Source organism: Perna viridis, chromosome 9 (genome assembly GCF_037379345.1).
Source record: "Perna viridis isolate PV_CMFRI_1.1 ecotype Kerala chromosome 9, ASM3737934v1, whole genome shotgun sequence".
NCBI lineage: Eukaryota > Metazoa > Mollusca > Bivalvia > Mytilida > Mytilidae > Perna > Perna viridis.
In genome coordinates this window covers 28648641-28672427 of record NC_142453.1, presented here as the reverse complement: position 1 = coordinate 28672427, position 23787 = coordinate 28648641, and the positions used below count along the sequence as shown (strand labels likewise).

The 23787-nt window shown below is 32.1% G+C and overlaps 1 protein-coding gene and 1 long non-coding RNA gene across 2 annotated transcripts; one reads left to right on the top strand and one right to left on the bottom strand.

Moving 5' to 3' along the window:
- Nucleotides 1-2812: 2812 nt before the first annotated feature.
- Nucleotides 2813-23716, top strand: LOC148607644 (uncharacterized). Its single transcript, XR_015915481.1, has 5 exons — nucleotides 2813-3753; nucleotides 7057-7108; nucleotides 16147-16228; nucleotides 21182-22568; nucleotides 23182-23716. It is a non-coding gene; the product is annotated as an uncharacterized LOC148607644 (long non-coding RNA).
- LOC148607645 (pre-rRNA 2'-O-ribose RNA methyltransferase FTSJ3-like) lies at nucleotides 5499-22281 on the bottom strand. The gene is made up of 18 exons (XM_088546955.1): nucleotides 22142-22281; nucleotides 20804-20956; nucleotides 20424-20503; nucleotides 18889-18988; nucleotides 18221-18533; nucleotides 17735-17843; nucleotides 17362-17462; nucleotides 16727-16801; nucleotides 14905-15006; nucleotides 14320-14455; nucleotides 13185-13402; nucleotides 11809-11905; nucleotides 10310-10703; nucleotides 9712-9814; nucleotides 8062-8146; nucleotides 7143-7235; nucleotides 6204-6298; nucleotides 5499-5727 (listed from the first exon to the last, which is right to left on the bottom strand). Exons 1-18 carry the CDS (start codon nucleotides 22206-22208, stop codon nucleotides 5514-5516), a joined length of 2535 nt encoding a protein of 844 aa, XP_088403081.1. The 5' UTR covers nucleotides 22209-22281; the 3' UTR covers nucleotides 5499-5513.
- Nucleotides 23717-23787: the final 71 nt, after the last annotated feature.

Below are 23787 nucleotides of genomic sequence, written 5' to 3'. Positions count from 1 at the left end.
AGTTCCTTACTTACGCATTGTATTCATACGCGGGAACAAGCCCATTCATGATTAATATTCATTTTACGATGAAGTTCTATGTTGTATATTTAGTTTGCCCTTGCCTCGAGAAATATACTTATCAGTGTGTACTGTTGATTCAATGCATTGTGTTTTCTCATCAAAATTTGGAATTAATATTATAGATATTTGCTAATCATTTTCCTGAAAGTAGAATTACGTGTAAACGAATATCGGCACGATCCTCGCCAGAATAATATTACAAGTTCTACAAATCAAGGGTTTTAAAAACAAAGATAAAGATATCATATTGTTTGTCGGATATGTAGTCCCTGTGTATAACTGTTTAAGTAGCTGTCTTCATAAAAACCAGACAGTAGGCGATTCATGCATGTCAAAAACCCACCGAATTCAGTTTTATTTCAGAATTTTAAATTACAGATCATATAACCAGTCTGCGTTTTTCAATTATATATAGCATGTATAGATAGAAAAAAGGTATTGTTTGTTCAGCGGGTTTTCCTTCACCATGAATCACTTTAGTATGACAGTGTCTGAATTTTATACGCGCAGGTACTTAATAAGTTCTTGGAGCATATACACAGCACCTTTTTGTTACTTGTATTTCCCCAGACAGTATGCCTCCATTGGGCCAACGTTGGCTGATAGTCACAGTTGGAGTTGGCAAGACAACGTTGGCCCACTGTACCAGTGAGTGGTTACGGAAAATATCTTCCCTTGATTTATATTTCCACAGTGAGTTCTACTGGACAAGCCAATGGCAAAACGACATTTTGATTTTTTTTTTAAATATTTTCATTCTATTAAAAAATCTACGTTGGCCCAACGTTGGTCCTACTACATTCAGAATAACAATTGCATTTTACGTTTCTTTTCAGTAACTTGTTTTAGTAGCTACTTGTACCTAAGAGTATTGTAAAATTTTAATTATTAAATTAAAACTATGATTACATAATATGCATTTTTTCTACATTTGTCCAACCCAGAGCCAACGGTGAGCTAACATTGAACCGACATTGAACCAACCTCGAAACAAATTTGGTAAAACACATGTTAAAACAGACTTCATATAATTTTGGATGCGAAAATGTATATCGAAAAGAAAAGTAAAACAAGAAAGCAATTCTAGACATATGAAAGCAAATATTGTGTCGCATCTAAACTGAGATATTACGTTGGCCCAACGTTGAAACACAACAAATATATATTCTTTTACGAAAAAAAATCTTTTTTTTTTTGTTGGATCTTTTCACATATTCTGTTAACTGCATGTTTAATATTTATGTAACAAGTATTCGCGTTCAATATTTAGAACGTAATAACTCAAAAAACGTATTATGAATAACCAAATCTAAATTATGATAACAACAATAATATACCTGATTAACTCCCTCTTATGCAGTTTGTAACTGAGAGTATAGTACGTCTTTTTTTGGGGTTTTTTTTTTTCAAAACAAAAGTTGTCTTTAAAATTGAAAGAGCAATCAAGGGAACCAAGGTTATAGCGGTAATCAAACGAATGCAATCAAGGCACAAAGACCAGACATGGAAAACAGACAAACACAACAAAGAACATAAAGTAACTAAAATCATACATACAAAATAATAAAAGCAAATGACTCGGCAACTCGGACTCCACTAAAAACTGGGAGCATGGATCAGGTGCACCGGTAGGATAAGCGTCCTCTGCTTTTCTGAAAACACCCGCCGAGTTGCTCATAAAAAGTCAAGTCCGGGGTAGACAAACGAGGAAAGGAAATTTATGACCCGTTGAATAAATCAGCTTTCATGGTGCAGATGGATACACCATAACGATCCACGAGTTCATGATGAGGACCATAAAACTTCTGTAGTGATGACTTCAATCTTGTAGCAACATAACCCTGTTCCAAAAGCCTATTTGTTAGAGTTCTAGCGATACAAAAAGTCTGCGTAGTTTCGGCACGCTCTGGCATAACGTATGAGTTGTGATATGAATACTCCACACGCAGGTGCTGAAAATGTGTACATATTTTCAATGTAAATGCTACCTAAACACATAAAAGTGATAAGCATTATCATTTTTCTATTAAATGCAAAATTTTGCAAATTTTCAATATCTAATATATTAATGCGTGTAATATCTGCAAATTTTATAATATATTTTCTTTTTTTTTTAATTTTGTAAATTGCAATCAGCTTGTTATTAATATATTGTAACTGGAAGGAGTTTATATGATAAACTGAGTGGAAATTTTATTACTTACTCTATAAGAGAGCATAATATCAGCGCTCTGCAACATAATAAATTATAAAATTCTGTATTAATATCTTTAAGAATGCCATCGTCGGATCGTGGCCATTTGGTTGGATTAACGTTGGCATATACGTTGGGCCAACGTTGGCCCAACTAATGTTTGCCTCTGTTGCGCCAAAGTTAGCTCTCTTTTCACTTTTTGCTCAGCGTAAATGACTGTTGAACCAACATTGGCCCAACGTAGGAATGCTGTTTGGGGAAAAGCTGCATGAAATCGTAGGCTTTAATTTTTTTCTTCAATACTTACTACGTATACAGACCTGCTAATATTTTTGGCAGCGCTCTTAATTGCTCGGACACAATTTATAGTAGTTGATGTTGCACAGGAGAAACTACTCCACTATCGGGCATGCTTTTATTCACGTGAAAAGAAACTTAAGCCTATCAAAATACCCCCAAATTGTGTTTTTGTTTTCAAAATAAGTGACTTTATTATCAACTATATTTGAGCAAAAAAAAATGAGATGAATATCGATTTTGATTGCGTCCCTTTGTTCGCCGATCTCAAAAGTCAGACTTAAACGCACATCTAGTTCACACACTGAACATAAAACCAACACTAAGGAACTAAAAAGTACACACAAAATAGGAATCGTAGTAAAAACCGAGGATGATCTTACTTACTTTGGAGGGACTTAATAGTTTGAATGTTTGCGGGACAGGCTATTATTTTCGTTCTCATCTGCTATATATTAGCAACTTATGATTAGAATTGCAACCGAATTATCACATCTATACATAGTTAGTTTTTCCACAAACAATTGGGAAAGTTACTATATTGAATGAAAACACAACGATTTTGTCGCAGAGCTGAGAACTTTCTCTTTTAAATGGATAAGTTCCGATACAACGTTGATGAATATGACGAGTTCTGTTCAGGTTCGCAGTCGAGAGCATACTATGTGTCACGTCTGGATTTTAAATTGTGTGCTAGAACCGACCTGTAAGTGACTGTCTTTTAACATCGCTAATGAAACTTTTAACGATATGAACTGTCGTGGGAGCCCCTGTATAAAAAAAAAATACAGCTGATGAGTACCCTTGGCTGGGACGAAACATGAAACCTAACTGAAAGATTTTTTTTTCGGAAAAGCTGCAAAAGATTTTTGGAAATGGAAAAAAAGTTTCGGAAAAACAAACCTTCGTTTAAATGACATAGAATTCCGACAATTAGTGATGAAACGAGACTGAATTGATATAGTATGTCATTAAATTAATTGTTTTTTTTATATCAAGTTGGTTTGTTGATGTTTTTTTTTATGGAAGATGGAAGATGATTTGAAGATACCAAAAAACTCGGAGATCGTTCTAGTGCTGCCAATGCGTTGCCTTTGAATTGCAAAATGCAAAATTCTTGATGTGTGTATGTATCATATGGATGAGGTTATCTTTTTCCACTAGGAAATTGTGCCAACAAACCGTAACACTACAAAATAGTGAGTATGTACTTGGAGTTAGCAACTATGACCAACTATGCTACCCGATTTTCTTTGACCAGACAACAGAAACAATTAATGAGATAAAATTTTGCCGAACACATTGAAAAGTGTCACATGGAGTGGAAAAACCAAAGGTCTTGGTGTTGTCTTACTCATAAATCCCCATTTCATATATAATTGATATAAACTCCAAAACTAATTCTTATGTGCAAGGAGATTTTCTTATAAGTCTGTTTTTACTAGCATTCTTTAGATTAAGAATATCTATAATAAATGTATTATATTTTAGGTCATCATAAAAAAATCATAGATTTTCAACCAACATTTTTCAAAATTAGGTGCGGGCGAATATTATTTTTTTTATCAATTTAAGTGAACAAAGCCTAAAATGGGAACAATCAAAATAATTCGGAAAGGGTGAAAAAAAAAGGGTCGGAGGGCACGAGAATCTAGAATATTTTATATTTTGGCCTTAAATCAAACGTACTTGTAAAGAGATTTCTGATGTAAATGTGACTTTTAATTAATTAAATTCTATAGGATTTTATTGTAGTTACACATGATTAGTGTACTACAAAAAGATGGTAAAGCTCGATATAGCATAAAAGCATATACTTTTGTGGGAATCAAAAGTTGTATAACTTTTCATACTTATTGAGGAATTTTTCGTCCAGACAGGTCAATAATTGTCCAGTCTAACTTTCCATACTACACCTTCTAACAGCCAATCTGATTTCAGATTTCATGGTTTAACAGAAAAAGCCAGAGGATTAAGAAAAAGTCATTTGAACAGAAAGTAAAACAATGTCATATGATAGCACCATTGGACATGAAAATTTGAGAAACAATTTTAGATAAAATCAATAATTAAAACTGCTTTGCAAGGTGCAGCTTAATTGATATGTCGAACTGAACAATTGGGGCAAATATGGACACATCATGAAAGCTTGATAAAGCTTGAACTTGGATTGTGTTAAGTAGTACTCCAGCTAAGAATCATGCAAAATGTGATTTATGGGTAAAAAGCCTACATATTTTTATTTTCGATATTTTGTTTGAATAGCCATAGTAAACAGAAATTTACATTCAGTTCTTCATATAACCCGTGTCCTTAGGAGATAAAAATTATATAGAATACACTTTAGATTTCAAAATTAAGGGAGGTAACTCTGTAAATGCCACTCAAATACAATAGAATCTATTGAAATTTCAATGTTGATTATCTCCAAAGAGCAGGCAGATTTGAATGAATAATTACACATTTCATATTTTGCATGGTTCTTATGAAGACTGTTATTTAAATATTTGACATGTCAAAAGATTTTGACCAGAATAAAAGTGGTCAAAGAACTTAAAAAATTGTAATTAAAAAATTAATATATAAAACGAAATATCCAAAATTTGCATACAGGGGATATATGGGAACCACCTTGTCGATTCAACCCTCTTTATACCATTTAAGCAAAATGTCTTTTTGTGTCTTTTTCCTAAATATTTGTTCTTTATACAGATCCCTTTGGTCCATTGTCTTATCTTTTTGTTTACTTCCCAAAACAGTTTTGGTCGTTATTAGTGAATAATTTTTTTTTTTGGTCTAAGATCATTCTTTGCCTTATTTAGCTATCTGATACTTTTGACTTTGAAAAAAACTTCCTAGATGGTTTTCTTCTTGTTGAAATGTTCACAAACAAATATGTGCTAGTTAATGTTTAATATTACAAAAACAAAAAGTAAAACACATCTTATAAAATAAATATTTATTTTCTTTTTCCTTTTCCCCTTTGTTTCCCACCCTTTTTTCTATCCATCATTTTTTGTCTTCTATTGTCAGTTTTCATCCTTTTATCTACAACTTTGTATGGCCCCTTATGTCCAGGAGGGGGTCTCGCACTTTTCCCTTGTCCCTTCTTAGCAACAACATATTTCACTTCTTTTTTCTTTGTTGACAGAAGACCAGCTTTCTTGTAAATTCTGAAATTAAAAAAAAATATGACAGTGATAGTTTTTTATCCAGATTCAAGTAAATTAAAGAAAACATTTACAAAAATATACCTTTCCTGAGAAATGACATGTAACCTCTAATAAGGAAAGTCATATATTTAAACCATAAATTCTACAAAAATGAAAGTTAAATAAAGTGATAGCAGCCAGACACAAGAGGTTAATAATTTACTCATTTGTCCGAAAAACACAATAAAATCAAGTACCAATTTCAGATCCATTTTTTTTTTCATTATGCAGATTCAAAGCTCATAATATGCTGTTTTCTCTATAAAATTTGACCCCAAACACCAACGTAAAACATGCCTACAAACCTAGAAAATAAATTGAATATGTCAGATTTTCCCAATTCATTGAAGGATGCTGACATTTGTGGTGTTCACATGGATGTTCCACAATGATGGAGGCTCCATGTCAATAATTTTATGCCACTGGTATTAACTTACTGTTTGATTTGTTGCATTTTATCCCTTTCACTGATGTCCATTGTATCAGATATTGCTTCAGCCCTTTTCCTTGCTCTATCCAACCTCTTGGTTTCCTGGAAAATGTAAAAAAAAAAACACCATGCAGTACATATGCCAGTATATTGATTCCCTCTGTTTATGTACAATTTTTGGCAACATTTGTCAAATAACCATTATCTTTCATGGTTTCAGTTTTCAGCATACACATGAATGGAAATATCCTTTTTGTTGGGAACCAAATTTTGTGGTTTGGCGTACCGATGAAAACCATGAAATTTGATACCAAATGAAAAACAGAACTTTCATAGTTTAAAGAGCACGTTCAACATAATAGTAGAGACTACCAATTTTAAAGTTTTTTTCAAATGGAATGACAAGTTCTCTTGATATATTTTCAATGCACCACAATAAGTCTGCATTTTAAACCTTTAAATGGGTCCTGTGTGGCATGTAAGTACTGCAAGGCTCCTTTAAAGAAGGCATGAACATTTATGCTGAAACATGTGACTTTAAACTTCTAAATTAAACCACTCATCTTCAAACAGTATACACAGGAAAAATTACAACATGTTTTCATGTATTTTAAAACATATGGAAACATATGTTCAGGAAAATCTATATTTTTGCACCTAAAAATCAGATGGAAACACAAGTCTTTCTAAATCACATGAAAACCATACCATTTCATATATAAAGTCCAATAGAAGAATTTGATTTTTATTTACCTTTTTTTTTCATGAATTAATTTCGTAGTCATAAACATATGTTTTTCATATTTTTTTAATGGTGGTCCTAAACATATAAAAACATATGAGAAAAATATGTTTTTCAGGTGTTTTCAAAACAGAAAAACATAAGAACTTGTACATTGCAATTTTTTTTGTGTAAGTATGAAAGAATTATATTTCAATATTTTACCTTTCTTTTCTTTCTAGCTTTAGCTTCTGCTATCTTTTTAATGGGTCTGGCATCAATTTCTCTCATTTTAAGTTTATACTCTTGAATTTCATCCTAGGACAAAAGACAAAATGAAGTTAGCTATTGTTACAAAATGCTATATCATTGACATACATGTACAATCAAGTAAAAAGCAAGGGAAGCACGATAAAATTGAGGAAATGGATATTTATAATCCTTGGAAAAAGACAAGACTAAGAAAAACAGACAAACCACTACAAATACCACAAATCAAGTTAAGGAATACTCAGGAGTCGTAATAAACACCAAAACCTCCTGCTGGCTTGTGGCAACCAAAATTCATTATGGGCAAGTCAAAGTGAAAAATACATTAAGTTTTTACAAAAATAACTTAAATTTGGTACAAAATTAATCATTTTTTCAAATATGTGATACCCGTGCCAAAGTAGACCCAACAAATCGTCAAGAATTCTGATAAAATAAATATGTTTAAGAATATAAAAAAAATTACTTGGGTCTACATTGGCACAGACACTTGTATTTCAGGTGGAATAGGTAACTTACTTCCTAGTTTTGTAAAATTTAATAAAATCGGCTATTTTGACCAATGATTACGATTAAAATGTGCAGTGAAAAGTTTATAAGTATATAAGGCAATTAAACTTTAGGTTTAACTTTCTTTCGTTCAGCAAGTGCAAGTTTGCTGTGACTCAAACATCGATTTTCAGGAAAATAAAGGGCCAATTTCACCCATAAATGTACCTCAATCTTTAAGTGAAATCTTTGGGTTTTCACCATGTATCAATCACCTCCTGTCAGATCTTTATAAAGACTTACTTTTAATATCTAATTTATTCAGGCATTTGATTTGTTTCTTGAAATTAGAAGTAACCAGTACAATTACATTGTACTTTCTTACCTTAGTTACAGGTAAATCTCTTTTTGTGTGTTTGGACTCATCTTTCATGAACCATTCTGGCAAACCCTCATCATCAAACATGTACCTGTGAAAAAATAAAAAATTAAGCTAGATGATTAAAAGTCATACAAGATAGCCAAAATTATCCCGCTGAGAACTACATGTATGTATGCTTGTCATTCTATACTCGGCGTCACATAAATAACATACTGTTAAAATTTGAATAAAAATATTATCTACGACTTTATTGACACCTACCGTCGTTTAAATGGTCTTAAATGACTTGCTCATTCGTTTAGCCAAACGGCTTCTCCCTAAACATTGAATCGTTAAATTCCGGTCAGATTTTAATTCTAGGTGCCAATATTTACATTGTAAAAAGTCGGCCATGTTTACAGTGATCGGGTTGCTAGGAGATGTTGTTTACGTTTAAATGGTTTGTCCAAAAACCGAAGAACCCAGAATGCATTTCGGCGTTATTTCGGATATCTCGGATTTATTTTACGTGAACAACGTACAATACCGAGAAGTTAATCAAGCAGACGTTTGTCACCGGAGTTCGACGGGAACTTACGAACTTCGTTTGTAAACAAATCGCCCCGTAGAAACCAACATGGCGGATATTAGTATGGGATTTTCCCGTAAGGATTTGTTACGCATGATTTAAGCTAAAAGCGACTTGTTCAGGGAGAAGCCGTTTGGCTAAACGAATGAGCAAGTCATTTAAGACAATTTAAACGACGGTAGGTGTCAATAAAGTCGTAGAAAATATTTTTATTCAAATTTTAACAGTATGTTATTTATGTGACGCCGAGTATAGTAGCCTATTAAGTATTTCCAAAACTAAGAATGCTAACTAAATAAACGAAAAGGAAAAATTCCATATAAAAATGAACCAATCAATTAATTAACGTTGCTTCTTTGATATAAAAAAAAATCTGTCTCACTTCTTGTTGTGGTGATACATACATCTATATAAAAGTTGATGAAGTATCTGCACATAACAATAAATGTAATAAAGAAGATAAAGCATGACAAAAACTTCAAACTAGGCTTGATTTTACGGAGACAACAAAGAAGTCGATCTTTTGAAAACAAAAATAAATCATGTCTAACAAGGGAAGAGAAATCTTTGGTCAACACAGGTCCCACTAACCACTTCCGGGTCAAATGGCCACCCCCCTATGTAGTACCAAAAACACACTGAACCTAGACATATGCATTGTAAGTGCATTATTTGTGTGTATTATGATTAAAAGTAGTCAAAATAAAGCTGAGAATGTGTACTTTAAAATCATATATGTAATTAACTACAAAAGTGCATGAATATTGTTTACATGTGTGAGTAATTTTCCTCCATGCTGTCAGTTAGCAGAACAGGTAAAAATGTGGATTTTCAGCATTATTTATTCAAGTAAATTTTGTGAAGAATTTCTACTATCATCGTACCATTAGCATAATGATTTTGGAAGCCTTATTTTCCAAGCTTCGCAACGGTATGCAGCTTTAAGATGTCATTTGTCCTGGGAATTCACAGTGAGACTTTGAAAATTACTTTTTTAACATGTAAAGTAATGGAAACGTTAGAAGTGGTTAGTGAGACCACAATGATTGGAACACCAAAAGGATAATAAAAGAACGGATACTCACCTATGATACCCATCATCAATTATGTCCCTTTTCCTCTTCCGTGACGTCACCATGGCAGCACCAATGGCCATCCCTACTGCATTTAGTTTTGAAATATTTTCTTCTGAAAAAGTAAAACAGTAAACATCATTAAAAAAAAAAAAAAAATTAAGAAGCATCATAAAGGTCATGGGAGACATGGTATTTGTTCACATTAATAATAGCCTTAAATTAGAGCTTTGTGTCAACATTTTCTAATATACTGAACTGTCCATTCTTTCTTTAACTTGAAATAATTCTACTTATCAGGTAGTTTGAATACTTGATTTAATAAGGTAAACATGTCAAGAGTATCCTGTCTTATGAATTGTACAATACTAAATAACATTTCAAACCAGTAGTAGTATATATAGAGAATATCTCTAGTGCTTTTTTAAACTACTTGTTCCTGCAGTAGGGCTTTAACTTTAATTTGATATGAATTTAAAACCAATTGTTCCAAGGTCATGATATTTTCATACCCAACAGAAAGTTAAATAGTAGTAAATGAATTTTTGATGAAGAATGAGTATCAGTACTTATTTTTTAGAAACAGAAAATTAATCTATTCATTAAATACCTGAATTCACAGGAACAGTTTCAAATCCATCTTTTTTTGCCAGAGCCTTTTCTTTCTTTCTACTTTCCTTTTCTTTCCTATATAGTTCAGATGTGTCATAATCACTATCACTAGTGTCACTGTCACTGCTACTTTCACTTTCACTATCACTGTCATCAGAAACACCACTGTCATCTGAATCTATTTTTGTCTTACCCTTATTATTATAATCACTCAATATTTTACTTTCATTTTGAGTCAAGCTTGATTTTTTATTTGTTTTGTTTGTTTCTTCTGTTATTTTTTCATTTTCTTTTCTGTCCTTTATTTTTCCTCCTTTTTTAACATATTCATCTGCCATTTTCTTCAATTCAATATCTTCATGATCATCATCAAGCATACCAGCAAATGCATCCTAAGTATCAGGAAATATACAGGATTAAAGCTTAAGACATTTTAAATTATTAAAATTTTCCATTTTATCTCAAGTGGATATAGTTTTCACACTTTAATACAAATGTACTAAAGTTTACATTTTTGTCTGCCATTAAATATTTAGAAATAAACCTGCTTGAACATATGTATGCCCAATAAACAATCATTAACCAAAACTCTGAGTAAAAAAAATCTTCATTTAATGCCAGTATGACAAAAGAATAGGTAAATTACACCATTCCTAATCACAATACAAATGTTATACTTCAATTAGGCAAAGAAAAAAAAATACTCCTGTTTCTGCTAACAGGATTTAAACCACTACGGTGGGTAGGTAGGCAAAACATTTTATTTTTTGGTTTGTTATGGAAACACATACAGACTTTTGTAGTGCTTGTCAAGAAATTTCCAGATGACTTAAGGGTTAGCAGAAGAAAGAAGGGTTGGTAGGGTTAGCAGAAATACTGTTTTTTTTTATAGGCCTTATGGTGTTAAAGCACTTTTTTCAGTGATATCCATTATGTTTGTATGCTTGTTTTTTTTTAATATATAAAATTCAGTCACCTTAAGGAGCTAGACCTATAGTAATGGACATAACTCTTGAAATCAGTGATATGTTTGTATCATATTAAACTTCACCAAAGCCTATCAAGCTTTCATTTGAAACACAATGAAATCAATTCAAGTTACTTTTATGCTTACTCGAGACTGATGTAAAATGCAGAATACAAACATTCAAATGATTTGTAAGGGTTGTGTCCTTTACCCTAGATCTACCTCCTTCATAGACATCATATAAATATCAGCTATCACTGGAAGAAATTTTACAAAATTTAAAACTTGTTATTTAAAATCATCATTTGATTGAACATCAATTCTGTGTTAGCGGTAGAAAGTAGCCAAATACCCATATGCTAGTTGTGCTTGAATGTGGCTTGTCAACTGTTGAATAAAACCCAATAATATCCAATTATTTGTCTGTGCATCTATTGTAATAACAATTTGGCAAAAAAAAAAATGGTCAACTACTGCTAACACATAAATTACCAAGAAAATGACAGCATATGGAAATAAAAAATCCTTACCTTACTGAACCAGCTATTTAATTTTTTCTGTGTCCTTTGATCTTTATCTTCTAATTTGACTAGTAATGGGTTGTCTTCATCATCTACTTGTGCATCCCTATACAAATAAATGTTCTTTGTGATAAAATAATTGTAAAAAAAAAAATCACTATTTTTAAGTAAATCAATAGCACTAGCCCCCTTCCATAATGACACTTGAAATTCTGGTCACTTTTTTATTCATGATATGTAGCTTTGTTATTTAAAGCAATATTTTTTTTTCAGACCTGTTTGGCAGCATATACACTTTTAAAAATATCACTTTTACATGATTTTTTGCACACCTTTCTAATGTTCTACTTAGTTGAATGGTCCTATCTAAATACATATATTCAACATGATGGTTTGTATGGTGTTTTTGTTTTCAGGCCCTTGTTGACACCTTGTAATCAAGTTATGTCAAACAGGAGTTCACATTTACTTTCAAGGGTGAAATATCCTGGACTTTTCTGCATCCCACATTAAGGTGGTAGACCTAGGGTAAGGGACACAACTCTTAAAAATCACTGGAACGTTTGTATTTAGCATTTTACATCAACCACTTGAATGCATCTATGTAACTTGGGGTCATTTTATTCTGCTTCAAAAGAAAGCTTGAAAGGCTTTGATGAAATTGATTATGATACAAACATATCCCTGTTTTCTAGAGTTAAGTCCCTTACCCTAGGTCTACCTCCTTAAACATCTATCAGAAGAAAAGGATAGGTCCTCAATAAGAGTAAATTTAAGTCCTGGACCTAGTAAATGAAATTTCAATGGCCCTACATCAGAAATTGAGGGTCCCAAACCTTAGACCAGCATCAATTTGAACCCTTTGTAAAAAGCTCAATAAATGAACATGAAGTTCTAAAAAGATCTGAATTCTGAGAGGAAGTTGATACCAGAACAGAAAAACCCTTACAATGTATGCCCCATCTATATAAAGCAACACACCAAATTTAAAACCAATCAATTCATTCGGAACTGAAATTTTTGTGACAAATATTGTCTCTACCATTCCATATAGCGAAAAATGTCGAAGTCCCACTAAACAGAAAGCTGATATTAGATAACATCCAAAATTTTTATTGAGAAGAGTCAAAAACTTATATAATAGCAAAAAGACATACATGTATATTCTTCAAAAAGTGTTTCTATTTTCAACGAAAATTTATCATAAGCATCAACTAAATGTTTTACTTAGCTTACAAGATAATCAATTATATATACATATAACAAAAAGGAAAATCTGCCCTATATTTTTATTTTTTGGTTCTGATACATGTACATGTATAGGATTGGCAACAAAATGTTGGTCCCAAAAACTGAAAACTCCTACAATTTTATCTTAGTCTTACCCTTCATTTTCATCATCTTCAAATTCCATTTCATCAAAATCTGGTTCCTCCTCTCCCTCATCCTCTGATGAAAATCCATCTTCATCTAAATGTCCTTTGTCTTCCCTGTCAAATGTTACTCTTTTCTGGTGTACATTCAGATCATCAATTTCAGTGTCTTGTTCAGCAGCATATTCATCAGCCATCAAATTGTTGCCTTCTTCAACATTATCAAGTTGCTATAAAAAATAAATAGTTCTTTGAAATAGATATTTGAAAAAAAAAACAGACATTATTACAATTTTTGGTGAAATCAACTACTGGTCTTAATACTGAATCCCTTATAACAATATTTTCATCTTTTTTTGTAACAACAAATTTATTCCAAGGACATTGTGATAACATAATTGTCTAAATAAAGGTTGTTCCCACCTGGAAGGTACTTTTATTTCATATAAATGAGTGCTGAGGTTAAGTTTGTATGTAGCCAACCATGACTTCGTAAATCATTTAATGTTGTGGTGGATGGGGTGGTATACAAGTGTCATCCTAGAAGGAGAGGGACATAGTATTTTCATGAACAGAAAAGAGAAAAGAAAAAGTATTATTTGTTCTTCAACGTAAAATGTGTTTTTATTTGCTGTTAACCAGGATTCAATCTCATAACACAAATATTTTTTCTGATGACAAGTACATTTGCACAGGGTATGATGTTAACATTTTATGAACCTTGTCCTATTCGGCAAGTGGATGAAAATTCTACTTGCTCGAATTGAAACCTAGGTTGTCCTTCAGTATATGAATAAATATTGGTTGTCCTCTGGATAAGTATAAATTAACTTTTACTTGTCCCCAGCAATAGGACAACCTTTAACTTCACACCCTGTTGCACATTTAATTTAAACATATATTTAGTCAAATAAAGTAGACTAAGGGGCATAACTCTTACAAATCATTATAACCTTTGTGTTAAGCTTTTACTTCAATCTCGTGTAAGCATCTAAGTAACTTGGATTGATTTCATTATGTTTCAAATGAAAGCTTCAAAGGCTTTGATGAAATTGTATATGATACAAACATATCACTGATTTCAAGAGTTATTTCCCTTACTCTAGGTCTACTTCCTTAATCATCATCCTATTGTTTCTTTACTTACTGCCTTGTTCTTGATTTTCTTCAGGTTGAACAGTCCTACATCATCTACAAAGTCATGTTTATCTCCTGGTATTACCATTTTCATATCAATTTTCTTCTGTAACTTGATCTTTTCTCTTCTTATCTTCTTAATTTTTCTGTAATAATGAATACATGTGTAACAAAAGATTGGAGACAGTTTTTCTTAGTGTCACTGTCAAATGTGTTATATCAGGGTTAGATTTTGAGGTTTACCTGTCATCAAATACACTTAAAGAAAATAACATTTTCCCCACCACTCCTAAAATTCAAAGGAATATTGAACAGGAATTTGATCTTACAACATATGGAGAATTACACAAAATTGTATTATTTATACTGAAGCTTGTCAAGATCAAATTTTAAATAGATATAATAAATTATCTTATTAGAATTTCAAATAATTCCTATGAGGGTTAAGCCTTGAAATACAAATATTTACAGAACCCTAAAAAAAAAACCTTTTAGAAAGCAGGAAGTTTATTTTTCTTCAGAAAAGGTAGAGCTTGCACTACTTTGTAATGTCACTTGATCTCAAATGACAATTACACATTTTAACTTTACCAACCTTTTTAAAGTTTTTTTCTCATCTTCCTCAGCTTTGGCAATTTTTTCAAGTAATTCTTTCTCTTCATCTTCTTCTTCGTCACTTGCACTCTTCTCCTTTTTCCTTTAAAAAAAATTTGTTAAATTAGATTTAAACATAAAAATAAAAATTAAAGGCAATAAAACTGTTAGGTGTGAGATCTCAAAATAATATTGGCTGTGTCAAGAGCTTTCTTGTTAATTAAGGTAATGAAATCAAAATGTAAAACTCATGATGAGTCAAGGGACTATTATACTACTTTCTGCAGAACAATACCGTTAATTGAATACGAATAATACTGTAGTACAGGCCGATACTGTTAATTGAATACGAATAATACTGTAATACAGACCAATACTGTTAATTGAATACGAATAATACTGTAGTACAGACCAATACTGTTAATTGAATACGAATCTGTGCTTCAAATGGAATCTTCTGCACAATAAAAAGTACCTCATTTTGCAAGGTACAGTATGTTTCACCCAAATGTACCTTGTTCCTGATATGTTTGTACTTCAGATTTCTCATCAAGCTGTTTGCCTACTGCTGTGAAAGTACTAATGTTCATGGGGAACCAACTTTTGTGGTTTTCATGGATGAACCAGACCACGAAATTTGGTTCACAACCAAAAAGTGATTCCCATTATTATATATACTGAAAACCTCAAAACCACAAAATCTAGAATCCACGAACTAGTGTATCTTTCCAAATCCCCCAAAATTGGTATCCACATATTAAGGTACTTTCACAATAAAATTATCATCAACAGATTCCTAAACAACTGGTTTTATATCAAAAAGCCAACAAAGCAAAATTGGCAATATCAAATATTAATGTACAGTTGAGTACACTAAAGGCTCCTATGGCCTAAAGCACACATCTGGTTCACTTTTTGCCTTTCAAGGTCAATATAACTAATAAGGTGTCATCATACAACTTCGACTCAATGGATACTTTTGAAGGCATTATTGTACAGATCATTTATCAATTTAAAGTTTCAAATTTTCCATAATAGGTTTCAAGATATTGACGAAAAACTGCAAAAAATGTCATTTTCTGTGCCTTTCAAGGGCAATAGGTCTAATACGAAGTCATCCTACAACCTAAGACCCAATGAAGTCTTTTGTAGGCATTATCATAAAGATCATTTTCACTAACTATCATGGTTTTCGAGATATTGTTAAAAAATGCAGCATTAACTAATTTTTTTTACTTTCAAGGGCAATAACTCGAACAAGATGTAATCCTACAACTTTGACCCAGTGGAGAATATAGTTGAGCTCTTTGAGCCAAAGAAGGAAGGTAATCTTTATTTTTCTCTATCTGTTATAGTTACTGAGATATACGTTGAAATAAGTGACTTTACCCCAGTGTTCTATAACAAGGCATAAAAATGATGTTTTTAAATGAACCAAAAATTCAAATGCAAATTGTGCAAGATAACCTAAAGAAACATTCAGGTCAACTTTCATTAAAATCTGTCAAGTAGTTTCAGATAATAAGATATTTGAAGAAAAGTTTACAGAATATGCCAACATTGATGAACACTAAGTGATGGCACTAGATAAAAAGAAATTCAAAAACTGAAAGATTTAGCTCTGTAAGAAGCATATTTTTAACATCCCATCAAACAATATTCATTGTTTGCATCAACAGGCCTTACTTTCATGACAGAACAGAAGAGAATAGTTAAGTTTGGTAAATACTAATTCTGGCATTATTATAGCAACAGAATGTTCATTAAATACTTTCAATTGTACACATCCTTTTTCTGTAAATTTAATTGTACAAATAACTTACTCAGCTTTCTTAGTCTCTTCTTTCTCTTCCAATTTAAAATCTTTTCTCAGTCGTTTTCTCCAGTTGATTATATTTCTATAAAAAAGTGTAAACACAACATGTTTAACAGACATGTAAAGATGAAACATTCAATCTAAATTATTTATTCTGTCAGATTCTATTTCCCAATAAAACTTTGAAGTCTTATGTCCAAACATCATGATTGTAAAAAATCAAGTAAAACTTGAAAGAATGTGAAGAATGTCAAGAAGGTACTTTCCGCTCAATCATATTTTTTTCACTTGGACATTCAGTTCTAATATATTAGTTTTGACTTGTTCTATCTTCATAACCTAAAATATGATACAATTAACTTGAACCGTATACAAAGCTCACCGAAGGATATTCCCCAATGGCCACTTCAAAATATTTTAAAGATTGTCAAGCAGGATGTTGCTCAAGTCTGAAACCAAAACCCATAATATAGCATACATACACATTTATACAAAGCCTCTGCAAAATTATCAAGTGAATGTGATAAGTAGCTGCAGAGAAAACCAGCAGGAAAGGAGCGGATGAATAATTAGACAGACAAATGGATGGGCACCATGATCACTTCACACCTCCCCTCTACAAAGCGGTGGATAAAAGCTTACTTTATGTCTCTTTTTCCCAGTACTTTGATATCTTCCAAACATGTTTTCATTTCATCTATAGTGGCTTCATGATTAGCTATTCTATCTTCATCTAGTACAACCTATAGGTTAAAATGAAATAAAAATATTCTGTTACAGTTTGTTTTCAAATGATAAGTTAAAAAAAAACATTGATCTGTTCTCAAGTTATCAACTGGAAATTGCTTGGGGCGAACAGACAGATGGACATGCAACTTTCTGCAGGGTATCACTTAATACCTCCCCACTTAGTGTGGCTTGGTATAAAAATACAAAGAAACAGTGTTCTTGCTTACAAAAACTGCCTGATTTCCTAATGTAACAAACTTGCTATCCTATAACCAAATATTAATACCTGTGAAGCAGCAGCTAATAGTTCTAGGTAATTAGGGCTCTGTAGGAATTCTGATGCATTTAGTGTATGAAACAATGTATAGTCGCCTTCAGCATACCCATCTCTCTGTCTGAAATCAGATTAAATAGGAATTATAGTTCCCGTTGATCAAGAAGTGTATTTTGGTACCATCGATTTTTTTGGGGAAAGGGGAGTGAAACAGATCATGTTTTAAAAACAGACTTCATGGAGCAAAACTTACCCAGTACTGATTTTTTTCTTATTTGAGACTTTTTATTCTAAAAAATGTACTTTCAAATCCTTTTTATTTAAAACAAGAGGGAGAATACTATCTGTGTGTAAATCCAGCTGCAGAAAGTTTATGACAGACCTTTCTAATTCAGTTTTTACTTGTATATTTGGTCTAATTTATTTTCAATTAAAATAGTTCATATGTCTATGCAAGCAAAGAATGAAAAAAGACCAATATAATATCTGAAAAGCTACCTCCTCTTTTTCTCAGGATGAATAAGACTAATTGTTTGCTTTGGCTCACTTTCCAACTCCTGGAATACATATTTAGGATCCAGAAACTTGGGGTCAATCTTATCAGGAGCCAAGAATTTCTCACAAACAACAAATATTTCAGCTGACTCATTTCGAGAGGCCTGCGGCTTGGTGGCATGTACTTTCTTGAACAGCTGTTGCATGACCCATAGAAAGGCATTGTAGTCTTTGGATCTGAATACTTTTGTTACAAACCATCCTCCTGGTCTTAGGAACTCTGTTGCTAGTTTCAAAGCTTGCAAAGCCAGTTGAACTAAAACAAATTAAACAAGAAGTTGAACTAGTTAAAGAACAAGGCAAAAACGTCTATCTATCTATCTATCTATCTACCAATATATCTATCTATATCTATATTTCGAAAGTAAAAGCTGTGCTTTGCTCTCTTGAGATGCTCCTGCTCCACATCCCAACAACCATGTGGTCAAAATATAAACAAAGAAAATAGAAATAAAGCTTCAAGTTGCTGTGATAAGCAGTCACAGAAAAAATTTGTAACTGAAAAAAAGGTAAAAGTTACAAACACCATGATCAGAATATATCTCTGCAAAGTGAGCAATAAAATAAAACAATTATTCAACTCATTTATACAAAGATTTAAAGATACTAACCCTGTTGAAATGCATCATGCAACCAATTTTTACCAACATTAGGTGCTCCATCATTCAGCACAACATCAGCTTTCCACTGATGTAATTCCTTTGAAAGAGCCTGAAAAAAAGATAAGTCAAATGCTGACTTTTAAATTACATTTTTTTACAATTTTTTAAAACTTTAAATGTACATATAGATCAGGTAAAAGACAAAACACTTGAGAAATATAGTGAATCAGTTTTATGATGGGAAAATTAGAAACAGTCAACAAAAGGATCAAATAAAATAAAAATGACTTCATTTTCATTTCATGAAAACTGATTTATTCAACAGGTCATAGTTTTTCTTTCCTTGTTTGTCTACCCCGGACTTGACTTTTTATGAGCAACTCAGCGGGTTTTCTGGAAAAGCAGAGGACGCTTACCCTACCGGTGCACCTGGTCCATGCTCCCAGTTTTTAGTGGAGTCTGAGTTGCTCATTTGCTTTTGTTACTTTGTACGTATGATTTTAGTTACTTTATGTTCTTTGTTGTGTATGTCTGGTTTTTGTCCCTGGATTACATTCTTTTGATTACCGCTATAACCTTGGTTCCCTTGATTACTCTTGTACATGTCAAGTGATACAAATTTATTATTCATTACAATATAGGGTTATTGTATGAACATTGGACCAAACAGTATATCATATTGCACAAGTTTACCAGTACTAGTGCAATATAATATACTGCAAGGTCCAATATTCCCACAATATTCATGCAATAACCCTTTTATTATATAGCAATATTTTTCTGTGTTCCTTATACAATGTTTTTTTTTTTATAGAAGTGATTTTTCATATATTCCAATATTGCACTAGGTCAAATATTTTCATAATTGAACTAGTGCAATATATTTTTTTAACTGTCAGAGGTAAAAATTTTGGTTGTTCCTGTTACTCGTTTTTTTACCGATATATTTTCAATCGATCTCAATTCATTCTTGGCAACAAGCCACTTGTAGAAAGTCCTTTTTGTGCAATTAACAGTCAACTGTTTCTTCTGTTGATCAATGAAATCTTTCACAAGTTCATTTGCTTCTGATTCAATGGTTTCTGACATGTCTCGTTGCGGCATCTTTGATTGTTTACCAGATGACGAGAGTGCACTATGAAAATTGACATTCGGAATACACCATATTTTTACCGAAATTTATCTGCGAAGGCCAAGGTACAGAGTAAAATATGGAAATATACTGCACAATTTGTCAAAATGGACTAAAAAGCGAAAAAATTATTACCATATAATAATAAACAATAAATCAAAGATTAAACCAGTCTCTCAGGTCACTGAAACATTTTGACCTATGGATAGCCATCAGGGTCACAGACATAGAGATTGGATGAATACATTTCACATTTACATTTTTTGTTTCAGGAAATTTAATGGTTTCTTCTTCTTAAATTACTAATAAGTAAGATCATACTAAAGCAAAAACATAAGTAAATGATAATTTGATCTGAAAGAGTAATAGTATTGGGAAATCTCTATTTGTGTCATCTGTCACCATCTTTTACCTGTCTACAACTCTCTGTTGTAATATCTTCCTGAAGGGAGGTCACATTGGGTATGGGTCTGATGGAAACCAAGTCAACACCTGTAGAGTAACAGAAACAAAAAATATGGTAAAAAAAAATAAATAAAAGACTTCTTTTAGTTTTTACGCTATAAATCAATGAAGACTTTTATTTCTACAGGAAGTTTTTTTTAACACAAAAATATAAATTAACATTCATTTTATTTTTTTTTTAATTTAAAGGTTAGGAGCAAACAAACTTTTGTATCACTGAAATATCCTGAAGTACTGTTATGAAATAAACGAGATATAAAAAGAAACATGATTTAAAATATGCATGGTCTACAGACAATTATGAAATATAGCATCCACAAAACTTACCAACAATTACACTTGAAACAGGGGTATTCTCTGCACAAACTTGAAGCCAACCTCCTGGTGCAGCACATAGATCTATAATAACTCTAGACTTCTGAAGAAACTCAAATTTTCTGTTCAACTGGATGAGTTTAAAAGCAGATCTTGCTCTGTATCCTTTAAAAAGAAAATATCTTAAACATCTTAGTTTAAAAAAAATTATAATTAAGTGTAAAATTTCATTTATAGAACATACTTAATTATTGTAACTCAGTTATGTATATAATTTTCAGTTGAATGAAAAAGAAAGCTTCTAGCCTGAACAGTCAACTTCAGTAATTTTTCTTGAGAACACAAATGAAATTCTTAGATTTTTCACTAATCCAAATTGATTTTTACTAGTCTCAGGATTCCAGCTGAAGTGGCTAATGCACAGACTGTAGATTGTATGTAGTTATACATGAAAATAGCACTCTCAAGACCGGACAGTCATACTTCTGTGTCATCCATAGGACATGTGGACCATACATTGTAAAAACATATTATCCATACTTTTAATTATTTAATTGTGTTTTTAATTACACATCAAGAATATTTATTAAATGCATTTGTATACCATAAGAATGATCTTGTAGTATGTACAAATCAGTGATTTTTCTGTATAAGAATAAGAGTTGAAATAACACTGTTTGTCAATGCCAAAAGCAAACTACTTTCCCCAAATTCTTCCCTTAAAATCCCCAATGCCTGCTTTTAACATTTTTCAATATGACATGTCCAGTGAGGGCTCACCAAATCAGATATAGTACATGTTGTATGAATAAATTTAATCAATATGAAAGTAATAAAAAGTAATGATGAGCAGCTACACACTGAAAATACTTTAAACAGAATGTATCTATCAATTTTTCTAACAAAAAAAAAACAAAAAAAAAACCAAACAACTGATGCGTCTTCACAAACTGTGGAAGGTCTTATCTCATGATCATTAGGTACATATCATTTTCTTCCAGATGGGGGCCCAGGATTTTATGTTGAGTTAAATAATAATTTGATTTTCCTGTCCATGGGCATGGCTGATTAAATTATTTTTGTGCTAAAAAATTTTGAATGATTTCATTTTTTTTCTTCAAAATAATCCCAGCCCCCCAGTGTAAAAATGGAATGTGCATTATAACTTTTCAGAATATGGTCGATACGTTCTATGGACGATGTTTCAGTATAGCCTTTAAGCCATGTATCCAAAAAAGCATTAAACAAAAACACTCGCTGCAGCGCAGGGAAATGGTGATACACCTAACAAGAAAACAAGACGTTTACTAGCACAATCGTACACGTCATGATAACAAGACAACTACACACCTGTTTCTTTGGCAAGTTTATAAAATTTATCTTTTCGGGATTTTCCTGTTTTACTCTTTTTTCCCATTTTCAATTGGCAAAATAGTTCTGAAAAACGTGGTGCTCCTCTAACTGTGTACTACGTAATTTCCGGTTTATTCGTTGATTCTAAAAGTTAAAACAAAATACTGAAGTGGACATACTTGATTTCCGTGCAAAAAAAATCCGAACAAACAAGTTTCATGGTTTATTTCTTGCTATTGCAGTGTTACTCAATTGACATTAAGGAATATAGTAAAAAGACTTAAAAAAATATATTAAATACATTCACGAAAACCCAAAAATCCAACCCCACAGGAAAAGTTATCCCCCTTTATTGAACGCGCGTTGCAAAGAGAAAGCGGCATTTTTTTCTCAGGAAAATACCTTTTTTTTTTAATTTTCAAAGGTATGCTTTTTGTTTTGTATCGCCCACAGGGTAAATTCGACCATTAACGCCAAAAGCATCGGGAGTTGCAATGAAAAAAAGAAGGGGATTATACTATTTTTGAAATGTCTTATAAACCAGTTTAAAGGAGTTGGATTATTTATGTAAAATTTATTCTCTTATATATAAATGTTCATCGTGTTAAATCTACTGTTCTAAGTTTACTGATATAGAGGCTAATTTTGCTTGGTCCCCTCCCTTAGCTTATTGAGGCATAACAATGCATCAGCGAACGTCTGCATCGTGATTATCTAGACTGAGTGTTTTATTTTCTCGTTAGGGGGTCTAAGCCTATGGATTTTCTTGGACAAAATGTGTTTTAACTGTCAGTTTTCAATAGCTGTAACATTACAATTGGTCAATAACCCTTCCCGAAAGTCGTCACGAAAATCAAATGGTTGCAGTCTAAAAATATCGAAATATGTGTAGTTCAACCTATAACTTGAGTAAGCGTGCAATCCAAATACCTGTAAGACCACGAGCATTATAACCTAGCATTTAATCTACTAAGTTTTGCGAAAAAAATATTTTTTTGATGGGACAAATAATATAAGTCCATCTTTTTCACTTTCAGATGTCAAGACTTTGTTTATTTGCTCTCATTACCTTGTCATTGACGGCTGTTGTAACAAAAGTCACCGCAAGCTGTTCCTCCTGTTTAGTTCATGACCACGCCCATTACGGCAACATTTTGACCTTCACCGGTGGTCAACCTTTCACCCTGGATCTTCCATCGCAATGCCGTAGTTACACATGTCAATGTAGTTGTGGTGGACAATATGAATGTGATTATTCGAACCCAATAAATATGTTTGGCTGCCAACAATCTTCAAACTGGGACTGGTGATTCTTGTTGAAAGTGGCCCTTCAGACATGATTTAGATCAAGGTTTAGATATATCAACTATTATGAACATTCAACATATATATACTTGATTTTTCAATATAATTTGTAATAGTGTACTAGATTAAACTAAGACTAAAAATTAAAAAAAATGTATATGTGCTAAATATATGTATTTTCATGCATATACTGAATGCTTTGAACTATTCCAAGAAAAGATTAACCACTGAAATAACTGTAATCACAAGAATAAAGTTGTAGAGGTGTGTTCATAGTATCAGTATGTCACAATATTAGACTATGCCCAATTTGATAGGGAGTCCATTATTACCCCTTT